General features: G+C 30.5%; 3 protein-coding genes, 1 long non-coding RNA gene and 1 other non-coding gene across 6 annotated transcripts; 1 reads left to right on the top strand and 4 right to left on the bottom strand.

The window, feature by feature from the left end:
* Nucleotides 1–1,178: 1,178 nt before the first annotated feature.
* Nucleotides 1,179–6,144, bottom strand: LOC101212916 (pentatricopeptide repeat-containing protein At1g25360). 2 transcript variants are annotated; one of them, XM_031881538.1, is made up of 2 exons: nt 3,444–6,144; nt 1,179–2,996 (listed from the first exon to the last, which is right to left on the bottom strand). In XM_031881538.1, exon 1 carries the CDS (start codon nt 5,944–5,946, stop codon nt 3,553–3,555), a length of 2,394 nt encoding a protein of 797 aa, XP_031737398.1. In that variant the 5' UTR covers nt 5,947–6,144; the 3' UTR covers nt 1,179–2,996; nt 3,444–3,552. The 2 variants fall into 2 exon arrangements, with proteins under 2 accessions (XP_031737398.1, XP_004152765.1); XM_004152717.3 differs by having other exon boundaries at nt 1,179–3,013; nt 3,444–6,142.
* On the bottom strand, nt 6,126–6,198 carry TRNAE-CUC. The gene has a single exon. It is a non-coding gene; the product is annotated as a tRNA-Glu (tRNA).
* An 851-nt stretch (nt 6,199–7,049) lies between these two features.
* LOC116402220 (putative B3 domain-containing protein At3g49610) lies at nt 7,050–8,089 on the bottom strand. Its single transcript, XM_031881434.1, has one exon. It carries the CDS (start codon nt 7,908–7,910, stop codon nt 7,161–7,163), a length of 750 nt encoding a protein of 249 aa, XP_031737294.1. The 5' UTR covers nt 7,911–8,089; the 3' UTR covers nt 7,050–7,160.
* Nucleotides 8,090–15,488: 7,399 nt separating this feature from the next.
* Nucleotides 15,489–16,478, bottom strand: LOC116402190. The gene is made up of 2 exons (XR_004214641.1): nt 16,013–16,478; nt 15,489–15,888 (listed from the first exon to the last, which is right to left on the bottom strand). It is a non-coding gene; the product is annotated as an uncharacterized LOC116402190 (long non-coding RNA).
* A 3,869-nt stretch (nt 16,479–20,347) lies between these two features.
* On the top strand, nt 20,348–22,539 carry LOC101209573 (B-box zinc finger protein 20). Its single transcript, XM_004152617.3, has 3 exons — nt 20,348–20,846; nt 20,952–21,410; nt 21,508–22,539. Exons 1-3 carry the CDS (start codon nt 20,661–20,663, stop codon nt 21,781–21,783), a joined length of 921 nt encoding a protein of 306 aa, XP_004152665.1. The 5' UTR covers nt 20,348–20,660; the 3' UTR covers nt 21,784–22,539.
* Nucleotides 22,540–25,296: the final 2,757 nt, after the last annotated feature.

The raw sequence follows: 25,296 nt of genomic DNA, 5'->3' as shown, positions 1-25,296 counted from the left end.
ATTGGTAATTTCACCATAATGTTGACTTGACCAATTTTTCACGCTCGAAAATTTGTTGGTGTGAATTGGCTTTGTACAGCTGTAAAAGAGGTTAATTTTTATTTTCACCATTGTCACCTCCTCCTCCTCTTTCTTATCCGTTTTACCCTTTGCTAAATATATATATTATCTATAGAATTACAGCTGTGAAATTATGAAAAACAAACATTACATTATAATTTGGATATGGAAAATAACCCACTAAGCAATCGGTTTGTTCTTTCTCTTTTCATTAATCATCAAAGATTTTTTTAGTAAAGCTATTTATAGAAACGTTAATATCTTATCATTTCAATTTCTTACAGGTGTAAACTAATTCCTAGTCAAAATCAATAATAAACAAAAAGATATCTATCTAAGATTTTTTTTTTTAATAATTGTTTTTAAAATCCATCATCTAAATTAAATTAACTTGATTTATTTATTTTATATCTACAAACTAGAGATTTGAACCTCAAATTTTTTATTCAATATTAAATGTTTGAATTAATAAGTTTTGTTTTAGTGGATTTTTTTTTGTTTTGTTTAATAACTATTAAATAGAAAGTTGGTCGAATATACTTTAGTTTTTTATTAAATATAACTATTAGTTTCCATTAGGATTGTGTTTTCAAGGTTAACTACGAATTTAAATCGTATTTGAAAGTAATTTTTTTTTTTACTAAAATAACTTTCTATTGTAAGATTCACTTTTATATGATATAATTATGTTTTACAATAAAATAAGATTGGTTTTTAAAAAAGCAAACATCACTTTAAATTAATTTTTGAATTATCATTATAAGCAAATGGCCTCAACAATTTTAATGATTAATAAAATTAGATATTTATCAGAAATTTGCAACCATTTTCGCCCAACGGTCGACAACCCCGGTTTGAATAATTTTTATTATATATGTACATACTATGTACGAGCGGTTGATCAATTTTAGCGACAATCACCTCTAATTACCAATCAACAAGTTTTCTATTTGTGAAACTTTTTAATAAAAATAAAGTATAAAATAAATGAATAAAATATATATTTGTTATAATTAATTGGTTAAATAATTTTTTGAACACTAAATCTTTATTCTAGAACCATAACTATTAGTTTGCCAAGAAGTATGAATAGATACCATGTCTCTAATTCAAATCTCTCCTCCAAAAAATTATCACTCATTCATTTAGTTAACAAAGAATTGAATAGTTTATATAAAACACCCAAATGAAAATGATGAATAAGAAACTTGACTAACCAAACATAGCTCAAAAACTAAAATCAAAACAATGAACAAAACTAAGCTAATAAATAATAAAAATAAATTGGGAGAATTGCACGGCAACCCAAATGAATACACCTAAACTCGAGTTTCTTCCTACCTTCAAATCACAATGGTGTTAACAAGACAATTTTAAAATGGCAAAACACAAACGATTTCAACTTCCTCTAGAACTCCAAATTTGAACGTCATCCCCACTTTTCAATCCATTTTCTACCACAAAACAATTCCAATTCTTCACCAAAATAACATCTTTCACTCCCAATCTTCCATTTCTTCAAACTCATCCAACTTTCTCTCAAATCAGCATTCATAATCCCAACCTCCAATTCCAAAATCCTTTCTCTCTTCTTCTCTAACAAATTCCATTTTCAACTTCATAGTTGGAAGCCACAATCTTCCATGGTTTCTGCTCACATCACTCTCCTCAAGCTAAAGGAAATCTGCCTGACTCCATTTCCTTTAGCTCGGTTTCTTCATCTCCCTATTGTCACCTTTAGTCATTTCTATCATAGCCTCCGCCACCGCCTCCACCAAGGAAGTGGATTCGCCATTTCTATCATAGCCTCCACCGCCATCACCTCCACCGCCATCGCCATTTCGAAATTTTAAACATTTAAGATTAGGGACATCAAGCAAAAAAAAAAAATAAGTTTAGTCAACCCAACCCAAAAAGTCTGCCAGATTAGTTGTCAAGTTTTTTTGTTTTTTTCATCGTTCCATAAATAATTTATTTAGACAAATCCGAATTAGCACGTATATTTATGTGCTATATATATATATTCAACATAATCGGGTTGGGTCGGGTCAACTCCACTTCTTACTTGCACAACCCAGCTCAACTAGTTTTTTTCTTCAATTTACAGTTTGGGTTAGTTAATCCAAGTTAGTTGGATTACCGGTTTTTTTTAACATTCCTACTCGATGGTGGAGTGATTACGGGTGGAACCTTCCAATAGATTCTCAATCAACAACTCCTTTTGATCCTCATCCAGTTGAACGGTTATATGTTCAGGAAAAGATATCAAAATGAAATCTTCTCATTGCATTCATTTAGGAATTGGAATAAAAACAGTACTCTTGAACGATGGTGTAAACAAATCAGTTTCATGATTCCATTCTACGGATTTGCTCAATTTTCAAAACCTACCCTTACTTAGTCTTGGTGTGATGAGTTGTTTTCTAGTTTCCACAACTTTCCAAGAATGACACTATATAAGTAATTAGTAGGAAAAACAGAAATAAAGATTTACGAAGATGACCATTGTTTCTGATACTCTATTGAAAAGGCAATAGCATCCAAACATATAAGATAAACCAAGTAATTTGAGGTACTCCTATCCACGATCTCTTTAAGATGGATACCTCTAACTCCTAACCCAACTAAATAATTAGTATCCTCGTTCTTTCTAACACACCTATTTATAGCAAACCTCTTCTAACAACTTACCTAATACTAACGAGCCTTTATAGGTCAATACCATTTCTAAGGGATCCCTGTTAGAAGAAGACAAATAGAAGAAGAAGTAAAAACTTTACCTTTCCACATAGATGGAAGGACTGGATGTGCACCAAACAAAGAATGGGGAGCGAAGCGCTAGTGAGTTTGCAGTGACATTGAATAACTTCAAATGTGCTAAATTGATTCTCCGAAGCCCACCACCTCAATATGCAGCAACCAGCAACCAGCAACGGCTGCTCATGGGTTTAATCTGGTTAAATACAAACCACTTCTTTTAAACTTGTGGGTGATCAAATAGTACAATAAGTATGATGAACATAAAAAGAAAAACAAAGCTCAATAATGTTACACTCTCAGCAACAATTGTATTTCAAAAATCTAAACCGAATAAAGTGAAGTATAGAAAATAGTAATCTGTCATACACTAAACAAAATAGTACCCTATTAAGCTTTCTGTTCCAAGTTAGTGATACTGAGGGAATTTAACAACAAAGGAGGCAAAACATGTAAATAACTGCAATTAGGCCGATGAAGTTTGAAAACATTGAAGCTAGTCTAGTAAGTTTTAAATGATGAAAATTTAAAAGTCATGGGAACTAAACTAGAACTAAAATCAAAACATAGGGCCTACAAATAAAATTTTATCATAAAATTAATATTACGTCATTTGTCTAGCTAACCTCTCATTTTAATTCATTCAACTCCCCTTGCAAATCCACCGACTTGGTGTCCAATTTCACAGATGATCTCCTTGCGTGTTTTAGGTGGTATTATGACCATTTTGGAGAATCACCAGTAATCACGACACGAACAGTCACCATTCTTAAAATGGTGAAACCTCTTTCTATCCCTCACTATTATCTCCCTCCTCGCCACTTTAGACATGAACTTGAATGCATTATGGCAATCCCCACAGATCCTGATGTTCTTGAAAACCCTGACTGTTGCATCTGGAGGAAGCTTCATTATCCCAAACCCAACAGCGAGCTTCTCACTGTGAGTAGACAAGGCATGTTCCTTTTGTTCATATTCCATATCATGCAACACAAATTTAGTGTCTGGGATATATCCTAATTTTTTCATTTCAAGGCCCAGCTGCTCCAAGTAACGGTAGACAGATAGCACCTCAGGGTGCACATCATCGTCGACCATGAACACATGAACCTTGTTCTCAACCTCAATCCAACTGCAAGCAGGCTCCTTACGGACCGCTTGGTCCCTCATCAATTTTCGCACCTTAGCAACGTCATTCCACCGACCCACATCAGCATAAATGTTCGACAAAAGCACATAGGTTCCATCGTTTTGCGGCATTAGCTTAAAAAGTTGTTCGGCTGCCTCTATTCCCAAATCCATGTTCCCATGAATCCGGCAACCGGCAAGAAGAGCCTCCCAAACTGGCGCACCAGGTTTAGAAGGCATAGAGTCAATGACGATCCTTGCATATGAGAACATCCCAGCTCGACAAAACAAATCAACCATTCGAGCATAATGATCTTCACAAGGGGTGATCCCATAACTTTCCAACATTGAATTAAAATAATGGCGTCCCTTCTCAACCAACCCTGCGTGGCTACATGCAGTAAGAACGGTAAGAAATGTTATTCTATCAGGGAATACACCCTCTTTCAACATTTGATCAAAAAGTTCGATTGCTTTTACGCCATGTCCATGTTGTCCCAGTGCTGCAATCATTGAATTCCATGAAACCAAGTCTACAGAAGGCATAGTGACGAACACTGACTCTGCAGCCTCAACCACTCCACATTTTGCATACATTGAGATCATTGCATTGCCAACAGAAAGGCTTGACTCATAGCCCAGGTGAACAAGTTGAGCATGGAGCTGGCGACCATTCTCCAATGCTCCAAGCACAGAACAAGCTGTAAGTGCTCCTGCAAATGCAAAATCACAAGGTTCAAAACCATCCAACCTCATTTGCTTAAACAACTTCAAACCCTCATCTCCAAAACCATTTTGTGCGAGTCCTGAAATCATCACAGTCAATGTAAGAAGGTTTTTCACTGGCATTTCTTCAAAGAAAGACTTTGCTTCCTCCATACGCCCTGCATTCACATACCCCGATAAGATTGCATTCCAAGTAATGATATTTCTAACTGGCATGGCATAAAAAATCTTCCGTGCCTCATCAACTTTATTATTTTTACAATACAAAGTAATCAGTGCATTACTGACAGACAGGCAAAAGCTATGATTTGGGTTCAGCTCATTTTTAAGAATGTAAGCATGCATCTGTTTCCCCATTTGAAAGGATCCAACATTTGCACAAGCACTGATTATGGTCGTATAGGTGATATCGTCGAACTGAATTCCAAGAAAACGCATTTTTCTGCACAATGTCAATGCTTCCTGAAAACAGCCACAGTGCACATATCCAGATATCATGGCATTCCATGCTGCCCCAAGATTTTCAACCATTGCCTCAAAAACTTCACGTGCTCCATTCAGATCATCATTCCTCACATACCCAGTAATCATCGTGGTCCATGTTAACTCGTCTCTCTTAGGCATTTCATCAAACAATTTCCTTGCCGAAACCATTGCTGAGCATGGTATCCCTAATTCTGATGCACGCTTGACATAAACAGACAGAAGAGCATTCAACACTGAAGAAGAAACACACCCCATTCCAGTTTTCACCACTGCACAATGCATCTGACCACATTGTTGCTCATTGCCAACAAAAAGCACTAAAGCACTGAGAACACTTGTAAATGTAAAGTCATCAGGCCGGAAGTCATCTCGTCTCATAGCACGAAACAGTTCAAGAGCAGAATGACCATCACCGTTATGCGCATAACCAGTGATCATTGCATTATAGAAAACACTATCCCTCATATACAACGGAGTTCCATTAAATATTTCTCGACCCAGTTCCAGATTCCCCAAAGCACAATAAGCCGTAATCAACGTAGTCCTTGCTATAGCATCTGGGTTGGGAATTTCCTCAAACAGTTGGCGTGCATACACAACATTCGACGATTTACAGTACATTTCCAGCAAACGGTTAAGGAAATGTCCACGAGGCTTGAAACCGGAGGCAATCATATGGGCATGGACCGCCCGAGCAAGTGAGAATGAAGCCGGATCCTGTGGAGAACAAAGTTGCAATTTTTCGGCATACCGGTTTGCCAACAAGCGGATGTCCAATGCATTTCTCATGAAGTTCAACGAGAATAAGAAGCATTGCTTTGAATTAAACAAAATTCTTCAAAGTATTCATGGGTATGGTGACGAAGCAAGATTAGAAGCTAGAAATATGAGACATAAAAAATCTTGGTGTGAACAAGAAGCTTACAAAAACTTGGAATACATGAATTATACTTAAAAAATAAAAAGGATTCCGTTGCCGGGACTTGAACCCGGGTCTCTCGGGTGAGAGCCGAGTATCCTAACCAACTAGACTACAACGGATTGTTGATTGTGATATCAAATGCTAATTGTAATATTAAGTTTGGATCCTCAATTTTCTTTTTCTTGTCCTTCACTATAGATCTAAATTTATGTAATTTTTTAATAAGAATAGCCTCAATTAAACAAATAACTAACAACCCGAAGAACTTAATCCTAACTTCAATATTTCAAATTCTCCACAATCTAATTTATCAAACTAGATTGAAAGTCTTAAAAATGCATTCTAACACGATAATACAAATAAAAGACATACACTCAATAAAAAATTCATTCAAATTCAAGTTCCTCCAAAATGTGGAAACTACAACCCTATTTATACTAATTTAAAACGTTGTATGGAAGGACACAACATTGCCATTAAATGATGTGATCCATTAAACATGTGAACATTATGACTCTTAGGTGTTCTAGTGACTCTTGAAGTTCCAACTCTTCACTAAAACCGAAAATCTAGCTTGTAAACAAGCATTTAATTCATCTTGAAGTTTTTTAACTCTAGCATTTGTCATTGAGCCTCTAGCCATAATAATTGTCTTCTGATTGGTTGACTTGCCAAGTTATCCCATGAATTTTCACCATGTGCTTCATTTTTCTTTTTATTTGAGATGGTATAAGCTTGTTGAGTCTTATTTTCTGCTTTGTTGGTCAGCATCTTATTATTTTAGACCATTTTTAATATCAAAATGATAGTTTGGGGTCAAAATTGATATCCAACTTATCTAATTAAGAGTACAAAAAAATATTGAATTAAGTACTGAATTCATTCCATTATCAACTTAACTTTAGATTTCATTTAACTTACAATTTTCAAAGACTACAAAACAAAAGGTAAAGAGAAAGGTTATCACAGCATAATTAGTTTTATATTATATTAATAACACTAAAGTAGGAACATTTTGAATTAGTTAGATGAGATCACATTTACCGAAGTTAAGCTATATACGTAACCCAACTCGTCTTCCTCATGCAACATGCAAGAGTTTAACAATGGCGAAACAGAGCTTATCAGAAATATTGTTCCTGAAACTCCAAAGTTGAATGTAATCCCCACTTCTCAAACCATTTTCTTCCACAAAACAATTCCAATTCTTCATCAAACAGTAAAACTTCCCACTCCCAATCTTCCATTTCTTCAGACACATTGAACTTTCCCTCAAACTATCATCCATAACCCCAACTTCCAATCCCTTCTTATTCTTCTTCTTCCCATCATTTTCTTCTTCCAAAATATTCCTCTCTTCTTCTCTCACAAATTCTGTTTTCACCTTCTTCGCCGGCAGACACAATCTTCCATGGTTTCTGCTCACATCACTTTCCTCAAGTTGTTTTTGAATCACCAATTGAATTTCGTAACCGCCCTTCCCCACAACCCTATCCCTCATCGAAGCCGGCATCTCCGGAAAACTCTCCTCTAACTCCATTGACTTCTTCTTTTGTTTCGCTGTCGGAGATGTCTTCCTCTTTTTCGCCGTCGGAGATTTCTTACTCTGTTTCACCGTAGGAGATTCTTTCTTCTTCCTTTTACAGAATCCATCGTTGGCCATTGCTATCAGAATCTTGGCCGCTTCCACCATGGAAATGGACGCTCCGTCATCTTCCTTCTTCGATTCAACGCTGCCGGACCTCTTCCTCCGAGGAACGTGAACTCCTCCATCGATTAACACTAACGAATGGGGTTCTTGAATCATCACATTCCCCATTGCCATTACCATTTCTTGAAATCACAAAAGTAAAAATATGAAAATGAAATTTGCCGGAGAAATTGAAACAAGAAATGGGTGTGATTTATACAACAGAAAGAGAATATTTTTTCCATATATGCTCTGTTTCTTCCCATTTGAAACAGAGGACATGGACTTCAAGATTTCCATTTCAGTCTCTTTATCATATAATATTCTCTCGTTTTCTCTCAAGAAAATAATTTATGATATAGTAAACATGGACTCAATAAAATAAAATCAAATCTAAATATCTCATACATTCCCTCTCCTTTTATAATTTTTTGTTTACTGAATTTATTTGTAACTTTTTTACAGGTTGAAACTAATACAATTATTATTATTTACACAAAGTTAACTACAAGAAGTAACATAAGGTTGTACCATAATTGTTTTTAACTATTTGCAAATTTATTTTTTTCAAAAATTTTGTAACTTATAACAAAATAAATTAAAATATTTACAAACACGAATCAAACTCACTAATAAATTTCTATTACTTTATCAATATCTATAATTAATAAAATTTAAAGTTTTTGTTATATATTATAAATATTTTCTCAGTTTTACTATTTTTTATCATTCCTCTCAAATTTTTGTATTTCAAAAGTTTGTGACGATTTTCAATTTGGTAAAACATGCGGATATTTTTTAGAAATGAAACCATAATGAGAGTTTTTTTTTTTTTTTTTTCTATCTTCCATTATTGAAATTACAGAATTGGTGAAGAAATTGAAGCTTTGCTCCGTGATAATGAAGTTTTTACATAAATACTCTAATTTTCCTTTTCACATAAAGCAAATGAATTCCAATTTTCCATTTCTGTATTTTATCATCTTAAGATTCTCTTTATTTCTCTAAATGTTTTCTTAAATTGTTTTACCATTTACCATTTATATCACAATTTTCTCCATCTCAATATACCACAACTCAATAAAATCAAAATATACCACTCTCTCTTTCTTTTCTCACACACACCTATTGCTTTCCAAAAGAAAAAATAACACACATGAACATTTTTTTTTTAGTTTTGAAGTATACTTAAGTTGTGAGTTCTTCCATTCAATTTAATAAGTCTAGGCATTTTTGGAGTGTATGAAATTATTCAAAATTATTTAAGAGATCAAAACGATAATTAAATCTTTTTTTATTATTGTTTTTCAAATTAATTATTATATGTTACAAATTATTGTATTTTCTTAATGTTTTTGACAATTTTAGGATCTAAGCATTGAAAAAGAGGTTCCATTTGAATAAAATAAATAATGTTGGAGAAATGGAGAGTATTGAAAATCACTTAAAACAAAACGGCACCGTAACGATACATTCCATTTTTCATTTTTTTTTAATATATTTTTGTAAAGTAGGGTGGTGGTTAATGTCTGAATAGCGGCCCGATGAATTTAAAAGCCCATTTGAAATGATCTCCTGGGCCGGCCCAATTTCGTAAACCTTCACAAGAACTTGTTGTTATTACTTATATTATTATTATTATAGAATAAATTATATTTATATAATTTGATTCTACGCATTTATTTACGTTAGGTTGTTATATCAAACTCATTTTGATCACATGCATGTATTTAGTTAAATGAAAGGTTAATAAGATATGTGACTTTTTATTTAAAAGAATAATTATGGTCTAAGAAAGATGTTCAGATTGCTACTAGAGATTGAGGAGCATTTTCGTTAGAGAAAAAAGAGATGTGTTAAGTCTTTTTCAGTTTTGTTTTATTGTTAAAGAAAAAATAATTAAAAATATGGTTATTTTTAAATATAATAAAATAAGTCAAAATATCATAGTATATGTCTATTAGTATAAATTGAAATATTTATTTGTTATATTTGTAGGTATTTTTTTTTATAGAAATTTTGACATTTAAAATAATTTTTATAAAAAATATTAATGAGACAAATATTTCTTGAAAAAAATTTGTTTATTTACTTAAATATTTTATTAGAAAAAAACTAGAATAACAATAATTTAAATAAAAAGGAGTTGATGGTGGTAGATTTACATTACCTTCCATTATTCCACATGGGTGAATTTTCTTATGCAAAGTAAAGTGATAAATGTAGAGGGGAGCAGAATAATTTATTTATGGTTATGTTATTTAATACTTTACAACCTGTTCGCACATGGCGCACACATATACGTTATTAGGAAGATTTGGACTATTTGGGAACTATCCATCAAGAAAATGATAGAATTTGAGACACGAAACCACACCTTAGGGCTACCTATTTAACCATGAAAAAAAGGGGATTTTCTTTAGCCAAGGTCAAACTAACTTACTTGCCCTCCTTTTTTAGTCAGTTCAATGTTCAAACCCATTTCAATATTCATGAGTAAGGATCGACTAGTCGATTTTTGGCAGGTCGATTGGCTGGTTAGGTCGATTTAACACTTTAGAAATGTTTTTTTTTTGTAAATTCTTAGATTTGAAACTTTTGAAACCGACTCATCTCACTTTTCGACTTACTGGCTTTTGTTTGCGGCTCAATTTTTCGATCTATTATGCTCTCCTTCATTTCTACGAAAGACAAGCCATTTAGGTCGAAGGAAAATAGATTAGGTCAAAAACTCAAATTGAGCTCCTGGCTACGGCCAACATTGAGGTGCACGTTGAATAATTAACCTAACATGACTTCGAAAGTTCTAATTTGGACTCCCTATAATTTTTTATAAATAAACTTTACTAATATTAAAGGCTTTGTGGCTCGTACCACACAAGTGGCTATATTCTTTTTGTTTTATAAGTCATGATCCCAACTCTTCTTAAATTATAAATTATTATTATTGTCATGTGAAGATCATGTATATTTTATTCCTTCCAAAGTTTGGTATGTAATAAATATATAATTTTTTTTACTAAATGAATATAAAACTTTTTTTTTTACCATAGAAAATGAGAAGTAATAATATTGTTGTCATTGTCACGTACCAATATATGCATATCCATGGTTTGTTGTTACTTTGTGCATATAGTATTAGTAAAAAAGGAAATTAGATAGCGATGGGAAGATATACAAAAACGTGTTCTTATCCATTCCCAAGTTCCAAACTATAAAGAGAATCCATTTTTTCAGAACTCAAGCATACAGATGTACAATCTATAGAACATATCTTATTAAGGAAGGTTGTCATAAAGATAATTTATTTTTTAAAACAAATTAATTAATTGAAATAAATAATCAACTTATTTACTCGATTGTATGAAAATATTTTTTAGTATGCAAATCTCTACCTTTAGGATAGAAGACAATGTCAGACTAAGCTTTACTTTAATCGTATGTATTAGTGTATCTAACTTTACTAATATACATTGATAAAAGGCACAAGAAAATTTCTTTTTTAATTTTCATACACAAGATTGAATTAAAAGCACAAGGTTTCCGAGTGTTTGTCTCGTTCGTAAAATCAATCTTTTTCAAAACTTGACAAAACTTTTTACATTTGATTAAATATCTTATCAAATATTATATTTTTAACATTTTTAATTTATTTTATTAATATTTAAATATAACTCAAAATAGATACATAGTATATGAGACTGTTGGAAATATAAAAACAAAAAAAATTAGCAAAATTTTATACTTTGTCAATAGTATACGCATCTAATAAAATCTAAATTTTAACTATATTTATAAATGATTTCAATTGTTAATCTAACATTAATTAGTATTTGATTGTGATGATTTAAGGAGACATAATTAATATTGAAAATAAAGATTATATTTGTTTGAGTAGAAAACAATGGTAACCTTTGTCATTCTGTCTAACTCCATCTAACATTATTTTACAAATTTCAAAACCAATTCTAAATTTATATTAAAGTTTGTACTTTGATGGCCGTACAAAAAAAACTATTTGTTTGTAAAGTACTTTTAAATTACTTTTCTTTGTTTTTTAAAAACAAAAATCATCATAATTACATCTCTTACCTTATTTATCTTGCATAGGTTGTCTATTTATTCACATATTATTCTTATATAAAATATTTACCTATATGGTATAAGAACTCTAGATTTTCTTTTTTTCGTTATATTCTAGCCGTCACATCTCGTTTGTCTGCCTCCCTGGACCATTTGTCGACGGAGGCAGAGCCACACCCATTTAAAGTCTTTCTATTGTATAGTCACTGTCCATATGTTTCAAAAACTCTACACCTTCATATTCGCCATCACACCTTTAGATCTGTAAAACTCGTCGTCGTTTCTTCTCCTCTCAATTTCATCGTCGCTCCTCCCTTAGATTTCCATTCAGCTCAGATATGATGCTTTGTTCCATTCAGTTCAGATTCGATGATTTGCTTCTGTTCTATTTAGCTCTATTTCGTTTTGATTCGACGAAACACTATGCTAAGTACAGATCATGTTTTTGTCCTTCTCTACTTCTGTTTTGACCTGACGAAATGCTCCTGTCGTTTTTGTCCTACTTCGATTTTGCTCTATTCTCGCTGTGCCTAGATCTGCTCAGCCGCTCAGATTTGTTCAATTTGGTTTTTGTCTCGATTTTACTTAAGTTTGTGATTCGAACCGTGGGTTGGAGGGAGGATATTAATGTAATTAGATTATTTTTAGGAGATATTATTCTATATTATTCCAGAGGTATTATTATGTATTCATCTTTGAGTATATTTAGGTTTGTACCTCTGCTAAATTATCAATGAAATAGAGATTCATTCCATAAAACCAACATTAATTTTTTTAAAACAATTTGTTTGTTTTCAAATATGAATTTGTCTGGAATACTTTACCGTTTGTTCTTAATGTTGACTTGTCTTTCAAACTTTGTAGTTTGCTCTCTAATGTATACTTTTCTTATAGATTTGTCTTGGTTGCTTTATATCTTGTTCTCGTAGTTATAGTTTTTTAGAATTGAAAGTTATCTTATTTTTTAAGCGTTTTTGCTTAGACAAATTAAAGACGTCAATAGTTTAGAAAGTGTTTGTTCTAATTTATGAATTCTCTTTTAATTTTTCTAAATTCCTTGATTTTTGCTTTAAAACATCGTCGAAAGATCTTAACTTCCAAAACCTTCCATCATCTTCAAATTTTGTAAGAAAGTAAATGTACGTCTTTAGAGCTTCAATCTTTAAAGAAAACAAAAAGTTCCAAGGTTTTTATTTTTTTTCCTCTCCTCCCAAAATGAATGTCAAGATCTCTATTTATAGAGCTTTCAAGATGTTTTGATGGTTTACACGGGCTTGGTCTAGATATTTTTGGATATAGACAACATCAAAATTTACGAGCTTATATTCAATCATCTATCTAAACCCAAGTTTCATCTCTAAACTTGAATTAGATTGAGACTCGAGTCGAATCAAATTTACTTACCCGAGTATGATCCAATTTATCGTTTTGGGTTGGATTGGACTATTGGCTAAATAATCAAACGTCTAGGGCTAACTACCATTGGATTTGGTTGAGCATATTGTTACGCAACCAAACAAACAAAGAGAAACCACACGACATTTTTTAGTTTCATCTATTCATGCCCAAATTTTAATACAAAGAAACGAATTAATTTTATTTAATTTACCTTAGATTGAAACTTCATTACAAACACATAATGAAATTTAATTAGTCGTTATTTTGTTTTATACATTTTAAATACGATTCAAAAACCATATATACTTACTCTATAAAAAAATTTAAAAAATAAAAGAAGATACATTATTTTTTCTAAAACATTTTCACAAATATTACTCAAAACTAAAATTTAGGTGCTACCAAACTTCAAAGACGAATGCAAATTGTCCCAAAATTTAAAGTTTTTCTTCCATCTATATTTGATCCCTTCCTTACACCTCTTTACCTTAAAGTTAATCTCTCTTTTCGTCACTGCATACGACACTTTACTTATTTATTTATTTTCTATCTAATTGAATAGATTAAAGATCAAATATCAACTTTTAACACACTATTAACCATTATTATCACTTATATTATTTTATTGCTGTTGAATATTAAATTTTTAGACTAATCACGACAATCAATTACTAAATTAACGATTAAAAGTACAAAGAATTAAAATTGAGACTGATTAAAATAATTGATACGCATCCCAAATTAAAATTAAAAACATAAATGGGTTAATTCTGATAACGACACATGTTTTAATCATAACTATTCGATCAAATTAATTATTTTTGTTCAATTAAATATTATTTACTTTAGTTAAGTTCAATTGAGTAAAAAAATATAAGCTTAATTGAGCTCGAATGCTAAATATGAGCAAAATCTATGTGGTTAAGTCTATGGGTCTTGTCCATATCCCAACCGAACTCAAGCCATAAGGCTCATCAGATAAATCTCTAAATATAATAGTTCTCTTCATTTTGTAAAGGTTGAAAAATTTTGACCTCATAAAGTTTAAAGATAATTATTCTCCTACGAACTAGAAGACTTCTAACTCCTGAAGTTGACTGCCTCAAAGATTGAAACTCCTTTGAAGATACAAGTTTTATTCCAAGACTCCAACTTCAAGAACATCACGTGCTCCGCTACCTCCAAATCAAGTGTAAGCATCCAGTTGAGAGAGAATCGGAGGATCAAAAGATCAAATTTCTATAGATCGAATCACATTGCATCAAATCAACAAAAATACAACATCAACTCGAGTTCAACTCTACGAATCAAATTTCTCTGAAAATTTCATGCAAACAATTACTTTCATATTAACCTACAGTTCATTACACTAATAATAAAATGAGCATCCTTAAAAATAGCAACATATTTACGAGTTATAGTCAACTTTTGGGTTCTATTAATGATAAAAACTGATAGATTTTTATCACTCTCTATCAATTTCACTAATAGAAACATATAACAATATCTATTATGGATAAAAATTTAAAATTTTACTATATGTTATAAATATTTTATCAAATTTGCTATTTTTAACAATTTTTCTCTACAAAATTATATAATTAAATTAAAATTACATTAGCTATTTTTTTAACTGATTTATATTTTTCTAAAGAAACGTTGAATAAAGTAAATTTAAAATTAATTTAGAATATAAAAGCTTAAATTGGAATTTGAAATATTAGAAGCTATTAATTAAACCCGTCTCAAAATAATACGAACTAAATTGATATTTTAAATCAATAATATAGAAAATAAAATGTTTTATCTTTTGATCAATTATCGTAAACTTAGATATCTTGGAAATCAAATAATTTAAGACAAAAAAATGTATAATTTTACTTTACTCGCTAAAGTTTTTATGTAGTTGCTTTTAATATATTTTTGTAGCATATGTAGTTTCTATTTTGTCCTAAGTTTCAAGTATATTTATAGTCCTTAATAGCAAAAATATAAAATTTTTAAATTTAAAAATCAAGTGAAATTTAAACTCAAAATTTATACCATCAATTTGAAACATATTTAGTAAAATACAAATTGAAAAATAGAAAATAAGTAATATAATGAATGAAGTACATTTTAGAATTAAAAAATTATCTATTTAATTTATGGTGGTCACCAAGCTATTTTCTTTACATCAAAATATTACAAAGTCAAGTGAATTGTTACATGATATTAGTCGAAAGAAACATAAGTTAGTTTACTCGAACCGCACATGTATTATTAAAAAATTAAATGAAAATTAAGGTCCTAAGGTCCGGACAGTTGGTCCCCAATGGGCAAGAATTATGCATTAAAATAACATCTCGATTTCCACCAAACGCGGCCTTATTTTAAGCATTTTGATGTCTCTTTTTTATTACTTCATTTTGTGATTGAAGTCATGAGGTCCCATCCACCCTTGAAATATGCTTTTTTTCTCTTTTTCTTTTTTTAATTTCTCATCTTCCCAATACAAACTTTAAGATACCCTTTCTTTTCTATACCTTCACATTCTCCAATGTCTTCCCTTTCATCCTTTCATTTCTATCTTCTTAATTACACCAACTTTTTAAAAAAAATGTGCACTCTGGAGTCTTCTTCAAACGCCCTAAAACATCTGGAGTTGCCAAACTCTTTTAGTCGCGAGGAACATTTTTCAAAATTTAAATTCAACAAATCCAGACAAAAGAAAATCAAAGTCAATCCCATACAAATCTAAAGTGAACTTAGAAATAACTTACCCTCGAATTCCATGAGTTGAACAAAAATCAGGAGCATTTTCATTTCCATAACAACTGTGATAACCCACATGGTTTTCCCACTTTCATCCTCCTTCGGCAGCCCTCGGAGTTCTTCCTTACTCGATCCTCTTCAACACCCCGTTGAGAAAGGTTTACAATATATTACTCTCAACTGGTTCTGAGAGAAATCCTTTGTTGTTCGTCTAACTTTCAATTCTGCCTTCATAATAAGTTACGTGGGATATCTGTTTTATGAGCAGTTGAGAGTGTGGACATGATGACAAAAGTTCAATGTCCTGATTAATTCACCCGCAGGCCGGTAAGGATGATGAATGATGATGCTTTGCCATTTTCTGTCCTCGTCCCACACCTCCTTACCGTTCACCTTAATCAAAAGACATTTGTGTTAATTAATTAGTTCATGATGAATTATTTTCAGATTGAGATTTCTAATTATTCATCGAAAATCATTGTGTAATGTAAATGTATTTATTTTGAACTAACTGGAACTGTATCTCAATGAATTGGATTTTTAATTAATAAAAGTTGAAATATTCTTAAATCTATCTAATATATACTTAGAGTTGACATGATTCTGATCTAAAGTAATAATGCATGTAGTAGTAATATGAGAACAGATCTTAGATACTAATATTGATATAGTACTTCATAATTTTTTAATTAATATTATACAATTATATAGCAATAAGGATTCATGTGATCGTTAACCTAAAGTACACACATGAATGGGAATAGTTATTGAACCTTTCTTTAATGTAAAAAGGAAATCTATGACACTTTCTTAGAATTTGATTCTCTTCCAAAAAGGTAAAGTGTCAATGTTATCTTTTTCTATGACTGGTTATACATACATACATATATACTTTATTTAATACAAACCAAACTAATAATTATATTTTTAAATTATGATAAACACAAAGAACTTTGTTTAAAAGCAATAACACATCATTTTCCCACATGTATAAAATAATTTCTTTATAGAAACGAGATTTGTTTTCGTATTTCAATCTATGTAGTTTTAGAATTTATTATAGTTATAAAATATTAATGAAGGGTGTTTTATAAAGTCAATTATTTTATTAAAAAAGAAACATCACATATATAATTAAGTTAAAGTAATAATCATTATTATCTTTAATTGAAAAGTTGCTAAACCCCTCAATTATTCTAATAGAAAACTTTAGAGATATAAATTGATATTCCTTCCAAAAAAAAGTTGGTTGATTATGAAATTATTCCTATGATATTACCCGAAGATAAGCTTCAAGAGAAATGAACTCTCAATTATGTAAGGCAAACATGTGCATGTGACTTATTCACCAAACAAGGATGAAACTACACGTAGCATCAATGGGATATATAGGGCCAAAAATAGGATAAATAGAGAAGATTTGGCTTGTTGGGTCATTTTGCAAACTCCAAGAAAAAGTTTTTGAAAGTATAATTTTATAAGACCACAGCTTAGACATTACATAAATCAATGTTAGTCATTGTTTAATTCAATTTTATTGCTATAATTGTCTGCCTCATTTTGACTACATATTTAATGTAAACTTAACTCTATTGTCTTAGTTTACTTTTAACAATAAATGTCTTCATAATTTGGATGTATAAAATATAAAAGTTTCAATTCAATTAATTACTTATAATTTTGATTAAACAACAATATTAGTATATACTGTATGGTATTTGCATGATGCATTATCGATCATATACCTTACCATAAAATTTATGTTGTAAATATTTTTCTGTTTTTTTAATGATTAAATAGATTATACAAAATTGAGTGAAGTTAGATGCATTTAAATTAAATGTAAGTCTATGAAAAAGCTATTCTATGGGATCTTCTTAATATAGAAATTACATATAATCGTCACATCCTCGTAAACAATTTTAAAATAACGATGGCAGGAATTTAAATTGGTATCTTTTTTAATATTGAAATGTGATAATTTAATATTTTATTAATAGGATTATTTTATATATTAGTTATAGTAACCTTTACCGATTTGATCATATAAAAGATTTATTTTATTTTTTAATTATTAAATAAAGTCGATGAGTTGAATTACGTGAAATCATCGTGTCTAACTTTACAATCTAATAAATAAATACATACATCTCCGTATATATATCTATAAAAATTTTTTACAAAATATAATAATAAATTATAATAAATAAATATATAATAACCTATAATGTTGATCTTTTAATAGATACGTATGATAATTTATTGGGTGGTCTATCACAATGAATCTCGATATTTTATCATACATCTTAATGTTATTTAAAATTAACCAAATAAAAAGTGTAATATAAAACAAATTGTTTGATCTTTCTTTAGAGAAAAACTTTTCAATTTGACTTATAGTTTTTCATGTTTTATATAGATTTTTTTTCTTTGATGAAATTATACATTAATTCATATAGTGTGAATCTTGAATGTATAAAAACTATAAATTTATACTAAATTGGCCACCAAAATAAATACAAGTTATTTATGTATTATAACATTGAGATTAAAGTTAGTTCCCATCTTATATAATACATATTGTAGTAATTAAAAGATAAAAAAAATAAAACACTTTTCATTATGAGTTTCTTTTTGTTGGTTTCTTTACTTTGCCACAGCTCTCAATCCAATGAAAGGCCACATGGCAAACTTTTTTTGACCCATTACCTATGATATGTGCTATATATTGTGCACCTTTTTGCGTTTATTATTCTAATCTTACGTACATTAAAAACAAACAAATAAATAAAATGAAATTAAAATTAAAGGGTATAGCCCATAGTATCGTGACAATGGTGTTATGACATGTGATGTTAATATATTAATTTGATTGTTAATTACTACATCATTTTATATATATACTATCTAATAGTATCTTTTTGCACAAACTTTTTATTGTCGTCACATTATAAATATATGAATATAAATGTTTATTTTTTTTAGTACAACCATTCAAGTAGTGGATTGGTTTAAATTTTCTTATAGTTATTTAGTATGCTATTAGATTGTTTCCAAGTGGTATAATATGTAAATTATAATACATATTGTAAGTGAAGAATAAGAATTTGGAGATAGGTAACATACTACTAATACGTGTGTTATATACATGGAACACATATTAATATAATGATGTAAATGCGTACAATCAAACTGCGATGGAGCAATATTTCATGGGGATGTATGGAGCAATATATATTTTCTTTTATAAAACTAAAAACACTTGTTTATTTATTTGTTTGTTTTATATAGAAACATTTTTACAAATAGTAAGAAAAATTAAAATATTTATTAGCTATACCAAAACTTTGAATTATATCAATCATAAAAACTGACAGACTTCAGCATGTTTTGTACTTACTTACATGCATCTAAGAAGTTACCCAACATAGAATTACTCTAAGCCAATCACTTTGAAATGTTTATGATCGAGCCACAAAAAAAAGGTGCACCATGTTGGGATAAATAGTAACTTTTAATTCTTTTAAGCTGTTTTTAACATACTTTCATATCATAAAAATTTCTATCATTTAGATGTGATATCAGTTCATAAATACAACCTATCATTTTTTTCTAAAACTAATCCACATCACCCTTTAAATTTTAGTGAGTGAAGTGAAGATTCGAACTTTAACATTTTGACCGAAGATGTTTGATAAATTGATTACACGATTATGCTCTAGGTGATTGACATAAATCAATCTAACCATTAAATTTTATTCTTCTAAAAAAGAAAAAAAAAAGTTGACTTAGTAATGTCTTACTTAATATGTCATGTGTCATGGCACCTTCCATCTCAAATTTAAAACACAAACATATAGATAATTAATAATTGGTATTGAATACGATTCCTTTCACTCTACCTCCATTGCCAATATAATATTACCCCAAATATAGAACAATTCAAAATCGAAGTTATTTTCTATTCAAAGAAAAGTTTCTTAAATTGGCTATTTTTTATATATATATTTTTAATAAAAAGATGAAAAACAATAATTTCAATGTCTAACAAAAGCTACTAAAGAATAAGGAACAAAACAAGAACGAAGTATTTCATTGAAACTACAAAGAGAAAGAGATAAACCAATTGATTTTGTTAATGAAGCCATGATTAGTATGAATTTTAATATAAACCAAGATGGGTATAGTTTTTTTTTTCTTTTCAAAGTCATACCCCAAAATGACAAGTTTACCCTTTCACAAAAGTGTATAGAAAAACAAAATTAGAAATTGAAGAGTGGGTTTCCCCATTATAGCTTTTGGTGGCCCTTTAAAAGATGAACATCAGAAAAAATTATTCTCTTACTTTTACTATAAGAAAGTGGGTTTTGGTGCTCTAATAATTTTTAAATCTCTCTGTTGCAATTAAACTAATTCATTTCCTTCTTCTCTCCTCTTTTTTTAATGTCAATAATCTCATTTCTCAACTGTAGAGGATCACCAGGGATGTACCGCCATTCTTATTATATTCTGTAATTATTGCATCCCACCATTAGTCTCACAGCTTCTTCACTGATTGCTCCGGCAAACCTTTTTTATTTATTTATATTTTTTTCTTCTTCTTCTTCTTCTTCTTCTTCTTCTTTTTCCTCTTGAATTGCTGATAATCAGAAAGATATGAAGATTCAGTGTGATGTTTGTGAAAAAGGAGATGCGGTGGTGTTCTGCACGGCGGATGAGGCGGCGCTCTGTAATCTTTGTGATCACCGTGTCCACCATGCTAATAAGCTTGCTTCGAAGCATCGACGGTTTTCTCTGCTACGTCCTGATGCAGGGGAGGCTCCTGTTTGCGATGTGTGTAAGGTATTTTGCCAAGATCTGATTTTTGTTTATTTTCGTGGATATGGGGTTTGCTCTGTTTTTGGTTTTTTTTCTTCTTATGTGGGGCTTTTGAATCTGGTTTTGTAGGAGCGGCGAGGGTTTTTGTTTTGTCAACAAGATAGAGCGATTCTGTGTAGAGAGTGCGATGATCCAATTCATTCGGCTAATGAACTCACTAAGAAGCACGATAGGTTTCTTTTAACTGGGATTAAGCTTTCCGCCAGTGCTGCTCTGTACGCGCCATCTCCATCCGGCGAGAAACCAATTGGGAGTGGTGGTTGTGTTGTTTCTGCATCTAAGTCAAAGGGATCTGTCAAGAAAGTGGCTGCGGTTTCCAAGGCCCCAACGATATGCACTCCAAATGTTTGTGTTAATGCCCCAACGAACATAACTCCAGCAGCAGTAGTGAACAAGGGAGGTGGAGGTCAGATTGCGACCGGCGGAGGTGGATCGGCGAGTAGCATATCGGAGTATTTGATGGAGACGCTTCCTGGGTGGCACTTTGAAGACTTTCTTGATTCCTCTGTCTCTCCTCCTTTTGTGGAGGTTTGTTGGTCACTATTACTGTTACTATTACTATTTGTGTGTGAAGTTGATCATCAGAAAGTTTGAGGAATGTTTTTATGTTTACTCTTTTTTGCAGTTTGATGATGGGATAGGATTTCCATTTGTGGAAGGTGATTTGAATGGTTGTTTTTCATCATCGGAACGTATAGAGCTTTGGGTCCCTCAGGGGCCACCACCGGCGCCGTATAATTCAGGATTAATGATGAATAATGGATTGAAGGACACAAAGGATTTGGGAGTAAATTCATCAAAAGTCAATAGATCAGTGTGGACAGATGATGGTTTCACTGTGCCACAGATCACAAGTACAGTCCCATCTCCAGGCTTTAAGAGATCCAGACCTTTTTGGTAAAAATTGGCATAACAATCAATAACCAAATACACTTCCATTTCCAATTTCCAACCCTTTATTCCTTTCTTTCTCAAAAAAGAAAAAGAAAACCCTCGTTTCTTCTCCCCGTTTTTCTCCTTCTGGCTTCTTTTACTTTTTGTTTCATCTGTAATTTAATGCCTTTTTCTTTTAAATTTTGTTTAGGTTTCACCTCATGTACTTTTAATAGGTACATTCTTCTTCTTGGGGTTTCTGTTAGTTCTTTTCCTGAAAAAAAAAATGTTTCAGCTGTAATATAATGGCCTCTTCTTCTTCTTCTTTTTCTGGGGTTCTTTTACTTTAAGTTCTGTCATATTTGTAGTTCAATCGGGTTTTTCTTTTCTCTTTTTCTTTTTTTGCTTCTACTTTTTGTCTGAAGTTGCACCTGTATATCATCCTTGACTAAACTTCTTCTGTTGTTGGTTTTTGTTTAGTCCTTCAATAGGGCGTGGGTCGTTCTATAAAACCCAACCATTTGTCATTGTAAATACCTTCCAATGAGTTTTTGGAGTGAATAATGGCTTGAACTTGAGTGAGTAAAAAGTTCTTTTATTTTTTTGTTGTGGATGGGGAGGGGGTTAAGAACTTAAGAGGGATATCTTGTTGGTTTTCTTTGTGTAGTGGAAGGCAGTGGATTCCCAAGCTTGCAGAGTTGGGCAACCATGGCGGCTTTCTGTTAATTATCTGTTTAACTCATATAATAATATATAATATATATTTTGAGTTTGTTTCTTCCCTTCCAATGATCGTCTTCTTATTTCCTTCTGTTGCTACGTTGTTGAGATTTGTAGCTAAATTCACTTTTCTCTTCTTTTGATCAACATATTGTATTACTAACCCAACCTTTGATTCTATCCATTTTTTATTTCTTTAATTTGAGTTTAGCTTTAATTTAGTATCCAAGTTATCCAAAATGACGATGCAATAGATATCTATCTATAAATATTTAAATTTCTCGTAACTATTTTTGTTTTTGAGAAGTGTACTTCCCATATTCATTTTTATAATGAAAATTGATTTTTAAAACGATTTTGAAATTCTTAAAATTAACTGTTAACCGAAATTGAAATCTTTTCTTAAAATATTTTTTTGATTGATTTTAAAAATGATGAAAATTGCTTTTATCAATAATAAATATTAGTTTGGTTATTGTCAGGTAGTAGAGCAATGTGATTAATTTTCATCTATGTATGTATGATGTTAGGAATGACGACAACTAACTAATCTCGAAATTTCTTAATTACAAAGACAAACGTGCTGATTTTTAAATTGGGATTAATTTCCCAATCACATATCTCTCCATTTAAATATTTAATTTCTTTTTCTTCTTTTTGTTAAGATTCTTAAATCTACTGAAATAAACAAAGTATACTTCATATTATTGCCAGGTAACCATCAACCTACAAAATATTATTCAATAACATTTCATAATCCATCCAGAGCGATTGACGTAGAGTTTGCATTAATTAAGCTTAAAATGTCAAAGTAAGTATAACTCAACGATAATTAGAAGTTTCGATCTTTCATTTCACAATTGTTGTACTAAAAAATTGATGATCTAATTTGTATATAAGATAATTCTAAAATTTAAGTGCGTTCAACTTTTATGGAACAAAATTTAAATAAATATATATCAATTCATACTCTAAAGACTTTTTATATATATATATATATATATATGTGGCTAAATTGGTTATGCATTACGAGTATTGAAGGTTATTTCAAGACAAAATAGAAATGTGCGGTTATTTTAAGACAAAATAGAAATGTGCATTTCTTAAACTATAGTACCAAATCAGATTAATTATTTAGGGATATAGTCAACAAATGTATATTTTATTAATTATTTTGGGATATATTTAACCAATGTATATTTTGCTATATTTTGTAAATAATTTCAATATTTTCTTATATTTTAAAAATATCTCCTTAAAAAAGTTAACATTTTACTTCGAAAAGGAGTGAAATTAAGATGATTTTAAAAAATTTGTATTTAATGTCTAGGAACGGAAGAAATTTTTGTGATATTTTTAAATATCTTATTCAGTTTTGTGATTTAAAACAATTTATTAAATCATTTTATACGACAAATAGTTGGATCTTTTGTGTGCCCTTGAACAACTGTTGACGAAATTGCTAAATCAATTCGAATAGGGGTGGAGAAATGTTGATTGTTAATTTGGTAAAACGCATGTGTGAGTTTCAAAAGGTCACTGCATTTTGCAATTATCTTTACATTCAAATCTTGATTACAAGAAGTGATGATGCATTAGCGTTATCGTTATCAGTGGTAAGAAAAGAGGTACGAAAGCTTACATTTTAAAAAGTGGGCTGAACCCAAATCGTATAATTCTTGTTTATTATCTGTGAGCAATACCATTGATTGCTTCTTATTGGAAGTATGGTGGACTTGATGGGAAACTAAAACACTTCTTGTGAGAAGCTTGGAATGCAATCTGTGGAAGTTACTGTTGACATCATGTACTCTAGTTATATTTTGTAATTTAAGTGAGATAAAATTTATATATTTGTACCATATGCTTGCTCGAGTTGTTTGAGTTTCGCTCAAAAGGTATTGAATTGGAATGTCATTCTAACTAGGCATTCTGGTTTCGGAGAATTCAGTTAACAAAAGTGAGAAAAAAGGAGAGTTTAGAAAATTTTATTTTTGGTAGTTTTTATTCTTGGTTAAGAATTATGAGTTAAATTTGGGGTACTTGTAAAAATAGCAAAATAAGTTATAGTAATTAAGTCCATACACACACATTTTATCATTTGCGAAAATGACAAAAACGAAGCCCAGCCCATACATCAAAAGGTAAAATGTCACAAATGCGCTTGTTACTAATATATGTTTGATACACCTAATACATCCCTTGATACACCTAATACTTCTTGATACACCCGATACATTTGATTGATACAATTGATGCACTTAATACTCTTTGATATACTCGATACCTTTTGATACACACTTAAAACATTACTAATATATGTTTGATACACCTGATATACTGCATATACATTTAGTATTCTTCACTTATACAATTGATTGATTAAATGCATTTGATATGCTTGAAATCGTACTTATACAATTGATATATTATTGATATACACTTATAAACTTGATTCATATACTTGATAATGATTCACTTTACTGATATGCTTTAGCAATATATCGTTGATATACTTGATAATGATACGCTGAATTACATCATTCATATACTTAATAATATTCTAATTAATTGCATAAAATTTGACAAAACGAAAAATCACGTCATAAGTATATTAACCAACTAATACATATAACATAAGTATATCACAATGCTGATATACGAAATTGAGACAAAGTAAAACCAAAAAATTAATGTAAAAAAAAAATTCATTTGAAATCAAATTCAACTCAAAATACATATCGAAGAAAGTAAAAAAAAAAAATCACAAATGAAGTTAAATTACTCTGATCAACCATTATATTATATTTCATATTACAAT

Source organism: Cucumis sativus, chromosome 2 (assembly GCF_000004075.3).
Source record: "Cucumis sativus cultivar 9930 chromosome 2, Cucumber_9930_V3, whole genome shotgun sequence".
Classification (NCBI taxonomy): Eukaryota; Viridiplantae; Streptophyta; class Magnoliopsida; order Cucurbitales; family Cucurbitaceae; genus Cucumis; species Cucumis sativus.
Note: the sequence above shows the minus strand (reverse complement) of the source record. Positions and strands in the feature narration are given on the sequence as shown.